Here is a 5,582-nt window from a genome sequence, read left to right on the forward strand (position 1 = left end):
GAAACCCTGGTATCAAAAATCATTGTTCAACTAAAGTTAATCTTTAGTAGAGTAGAAAAATAATAAAAGAAATTGCGATAAAGAAATTGCATAGAAAATAAGTAAGAAATAATTTCTGAAAAATAGATTTCAATTTTTTATGAAATTGATGCTACTATATAGGATGAAATTCTTAGAAATTCTTAGAATTAACAAAAAAAATAATTAAAAAATAAACTTACTAATTTCTTTTTTTCTATTCTATCATATTTTTCTCATTACCATATGTTTGCTTACAACAATATTACTTGCTTACTATAAATGATATTCTTTATTATGAATTCTAAAATATAACAATTCTCTGTTATAAATCTATGAGACATTAAATTTTAAATAATTCAATGTTATGACCTTATGAGATAAAATAACTCCGAAACCTATTTTTCTACTTTTTTTCTTTCGAATATAAATCTCCAAATCTAAGTATGAAGCGTGAGTTCTGGATAACGAAACAGCAAACAGGTAGATAAAAATATGTGGTCAAATTACCGGGCGCTTAACACTACACTCAGTATTACTTGTACTACACTCGCAAAGTCGCAACCTCGTTTCTACTTACATTTTTATCAAATTATTTTTGCACTTTGCATTTTTTTTTAAATTTAGATGATTTTTCTCTAATCTTTACAATAAAACCTTTTTTATTTTCACTAACAACCTATTTTACGAATATAAAGTAACAGAAAAAGTAACATCTTCGTGTGTTTACTCTGTCCAGACGATCCAGTGTCCAGCCAGAAAACACGGATCATCGCAATTCTGCGTATCACCACGAGTCATCCCGCCATTGTGGCACATTGAATTTTATTAAACAGTAGTATAATATAGTTTGGTGCAACAACGACATATTACATTAAATATTATAATTCGGATGTGATGTTTCCTGTTTTCTATACCTATAGGCTATAGGTAAGGTCATTAGCGTTTAAAGTTTTAATTTTAAAAATAAAATACTCAGTAAAACATAAGTACCCACAAGAACTTACTATCTTTATAGCAATTTTTTTGTACTCGTACGTTGTAACCTCTAAAATTCTATTTCCAACGATAATTTGTTTTTAATTCGACTTGTAAAACATCTAATACCTAATAAAATACCTAGTTGGTTTATGACGTTTATGTTATTGTTTACTTTTATTTTGTATGTAAAAAAAAATATGTTTATTTTAAAATATATTCTATAAGAAAATATTATTTAGGCTTTCCAAAGTATAATATAATTATATTAATTTATAGCCTTGGTAGTTAGATTTATTTTGTCATATATTTGCAAAATAAAGGTGTTTATAATAAATAATAATAGTGTACCTAATACCTAATATAGTTCGGTGGTAATATCCATTAAAGGATTAAATCGATATCAATAAGGTGGATACATCCACAGAATAAATGTGGATTAATCTAACTTGTTGTATCCTGCATTCCTGGCTCCTACACAACAGCACAGTGGCACACGCAACATGGTCAGTAATATTTTCTATGCGATTGCCGTTATGGAGGTACTGAAGATAATAATAATAATAATAATAATATACCTGCGGTCTCACTCCGGTCTCAGTATCACGTTGTTATCATACAATTATTTCAATTACAAATAGATTTTGATAACCAAATAACCAATAGTCAGTTGATTTTATTTACTGTGAATACTTAAATATGAATTTTAAGTTTCAGCTATGCAATTTTATTTAACAAATTTAATATATACTTTTATATTTAATAGTTAGTTTTAACTCGTGTGTGTCATTTGTATTTTGTTATCTTTATCAAATATGAAGTTTTTCAATAGCAGATATATATTTGGGTTGTATAATAGAGCCTTATGGCCGATTAAAAGTATTCAATCAACACTTTCACATCATCAGTTCTTAGTGTGCCGTTCATATTCTTCTTTGACTACGACGAGCCATGGAATTTCTACTGAGCTGTTACAAAATTCAGGAGTGCGGTCATATTTAAACAAACTCATATCCGAAGATTACTCGGAGGACATGTCCAAACCTAATGTGTCTGCATTAATATCTGCTATACGTTTATTAAAAGTTGATTTACAATCACTTAATGAATTCGATATAGGTCAGTATCACGTATATTTTTCCATACAAAATATATCATTTATTTAAATATTAAATATTTATGACTTATAGTATTGTATTTGTTAATCAAGAAAAAGAAAAAGACAAAGAGTTTGGAGAACAATTACAGAAAGAAATAAAGTCTCATGAAGAGCAATTGACAAAACTAGAACTAGAAGTATGTGTTGTAGTACTTATTCAATTCAATACTAAAATCATTGATAATATACAATACTTATAATCATGAAATATGTATCAGCTTCTTAATTCATTAGTACCCAATGAAGAAATTAATTGTCAAGACGTCATGTTAGAAATAACGGCTGGAGTTGGAGGTCAAGAAGCAATGATATTCACTTTAGAGCTTTTTGAAATGTACAATTCATTTGCACATTATAGAGGATGGGAGTGTGAAGTAGCTGATTATTGTCACACTGAGATGGGTAAATATTTAGATTGACTCAGAAACATTATGTACTATTTTACTAATGATATATCTAATATTGTACATATGTGTGGTTTGATAGGAGGTATACGTCATGCATGTCTGATGCTGTCAGGTAGTGATTGTTACAGTTTGCTTCAACATGAAGGCGGTGTACATCGAGTTCAACGTGTTCCAAAAACAGAAAAATCAGGACGGATTCATACTAGTACTGTGACAGTAGCCATATTACCTCAGCCAACTGAAGTAACTAATTATTTATGATAAAAGACAGGAATTATATGCATTAAGAATGTGATAAATATGATACAAATTTTCAAAAAAAACTCATCAATATATTAGATGTATTAATATTCATAAAATTGTAAAATATCTATCAATAAGTATCATAAATTTACACTATTAAAAAAAATATAGTATTTTTCCTTTCAATCGTTTTTATTACAATTGAAAAATGAAAATAAAATGAATGTTGTATCTTTCAACATCAAAAAATATTAGTTATACTTATTTGTATATCTTTTAGAAATTAATTTTTAATAATTTTGCTTACTAAATAATAGTTAATCAATAATTGATAATATCATTTGGTTTCGTGAGTAATTAATAATTAAAAATTCTAATTTCTAGAATTAAGAGATGAAATTATTTGATTATTTATTAAAATTGTCTAAAATATACTTATTGTATGCATTAATGATAAAATATGCCTCAACCCTCCAAATATGCAAATACATGCAAAATAAAATTTGACCATGAGAATCTGTTCAATTTGAAATGCAGGCATTTTTAATTCTCAACATAGTGCATAAACTCAATATAATGAGTATGCAAATGCATACAATTCCTGTCTTTTTATAGTTTAAAAATTGTAAAATATGTGATTGACTTAATTACCATTCACAGCTTAATATCACTGATCATATTGTGACAATTTTAAATTTACAAGAAAGATAATATATTTATGTATATTAAGAGTTGTAAAAACTATATTAAGCAATTTTTGATCTGATTATCTGATTAATTAATAATTAAATGTATTTATTTTAATATCAATATTTTATTTATTATTTATTATTATTTCTAATTTTAGTAAAAATGGAAAAAACATTTTGTTATTCAACTAGTTGACACCTATTTTTTTTATTTTAGTTAGATGTGGTGATTAATGATAGAGATTTAATTATAGAAACAAAGCGAGCATCTGGTGCAGGGGGCCAACATGTCAATAAAACTGACAGCGCTATAAGAATGCATCACAAGCCAACAGGTAAAAAAAAAACCCTAATTAAGTTTAGAGTTCTTGTTTCATGACAATGTTATCTCTAATAATTTATTATCTTATCAGGTGTTGTAGTCGAGTGCCAAACAGACAGATCACAAATTAAAAATAGAAAATTAGCATTACAAAAATTAAGAGCAATAATTTATAAAAAACAACTCGAGCAACAACAATCATTAACTAGATCTGCTAGAAAACAACAAGTAAAAAAATAAGTTCATAGATTAAATGACCAATGATCATTATTTTTTAATTATAATTAATATTTAATCTTGTTATTAGGTTGGTTCTAGTGGAAGATCAGAAAAAATTAGAACATATAATTTTAATCAAGACCGAATCACTGACCATCGTCTTTCTAAGAGTTTTCATAATCTAGTCGGGTTCTTAGAAGGCAGAGAATATTTGGATAAAGTAGTCATTGAGTTACAAGAAAGAGCGAATAAAATACTCTTTAATGAATTTATTGAAAGTATTTCTAAAAAAAATTAAATGTTGTTCAACTAACGTAGAGCTTAAAATTATTTGGTTAAGTTTAAAACATAATTGTAAAAAATATTTTTGGTGTAATAAAAACAATTATAAACTGCTATTATTATATAGTTATTTATATTTTCTGTTCATATTATAATAATAATATAGAAGATAACTTACTGTTCTATACCATAATATCACATAAATAAATAATTTATTTTATGTTTATTAATATTTATAGATATTATAACTATCTACTGAATGTTAAATTAGTTAATACTTGTTTTTTCATTGAAAATTAATATATTTTATACTCTTCACAGAGTGAGAAATATATTGGTTTTACAATGATGTGTTTTTTAACATAAAAATAATTTTTCAATTTTAGTAAAACCACAAATAAAATTGTCATTATCTTAGCTATTATAAACAAAAGTCTGTGAATTATTTTCTATACAATTACTTGTTGTATTATTATTTTTCTTCTCACTTATGCTTGATTAGTGATTACGTTTAAGTAATAAGAAATTATTATAAATTTTATTTACCTTTTACCAAGACTTGATGTGTATAATTCTGTCCAGCTAAAGAACATTAGAGAAAACATCAATTCTACACATCCTCACATTAAGACAGACTCCACTATCCAGAGTGTCACATTGGGATGTATAGAAGAACAGATTTTTGACAGGCCATGGCCAGTAACTGGATAGAGTATGCAATTATTTTTCTCAATTATGTTTTAAGGACTTTTCTTCTCGACAGGTTATAACCATTGATTATAGAATAGAGTATATTCTATAATCAATGGTATTAACTAAATAGTATCGTTGTTTAAAGAATAAATCCAAAACAAACTGTAGTCAATGATAGTAATAATCATAATTATTTTTATCAAATTGTTAAGAGAATTAATTCATACTAAATAGGTATGGTTGAATTGAGATCACAACATCGTTATGATACGTAGACATATAAATATGTATAAAATCTACATAATATACCAGTCAACATGGAATATTGGGTTCATAGGCGCCCGCAGAAATTTTTCTAGGAAGGTGCAATACTGCAATGTTAGGATTTGTTATATTATAATAAATAGTAATTCATCTTAAAACATTCAATTAAAAAAATATTTTTGAAAAGTCAGGGGGGGCAAATGCTCCAGCTTGCCCCCCCCCCCGGGCGCCTATGATTAGGTTAATAACAATTTTGTGTTTAGCATTCTCATTTCTCATAAGTAGAAAATAAAAAATTCAATACCTAG

At 26.5% G+C, this 5,582-nt stretch overlaps 1 protein-coding gene across 1 annotated transcript; it reads left to right on the top strand.

The window, feature by feature from the left end:
- The first annotated feature begins 1,643 nt into the window (after positions 1 to 1,643).
- Positions 1,644 to 4,443, top strand: LOC114132344 (peptide chain release factor 1-like, mitochondrial). Its single transcript, XM_027997781.2, has 7 exons — positions 1,644 to 2,115; positions 2,207 to 2,292; positions 2,374 to 2,557; positions 2,642 to 2,805; positions 3,712 to 3,829; positions 3,908 to 4,044; positions 4,124 to 4,443. The coding sequence occupies exons 1-7, from the start codon at positions 1,812 to 1,814 to the stop codon at positions 4,331 to 4,333; spliced, it is 1,203 nt and encodes a 400-aa protein (XP_027853582.2). The 5' UTR covers positions 1,644 to 1,811; the 3' UTR covers positions 4,334 to 4,443.
- Positions 4,444 to 5,582: the final 1,139 nt, after the last annotated feature.

The sequence above is a fragment of the Aphis gossypii genome, chromosome 3 (assembly GCF_020184175.1).
Source record: "Aphis gossypii isolate Hap1 chromosome 3, ASM2018417v2, whole genome shotgun sequence".
Lineage (NCBI taxonomy): Eukaryota > Metazoa > Arthropoda > Insecta > Hemiptera > Aphididae > Aphis > Aphis gossypii.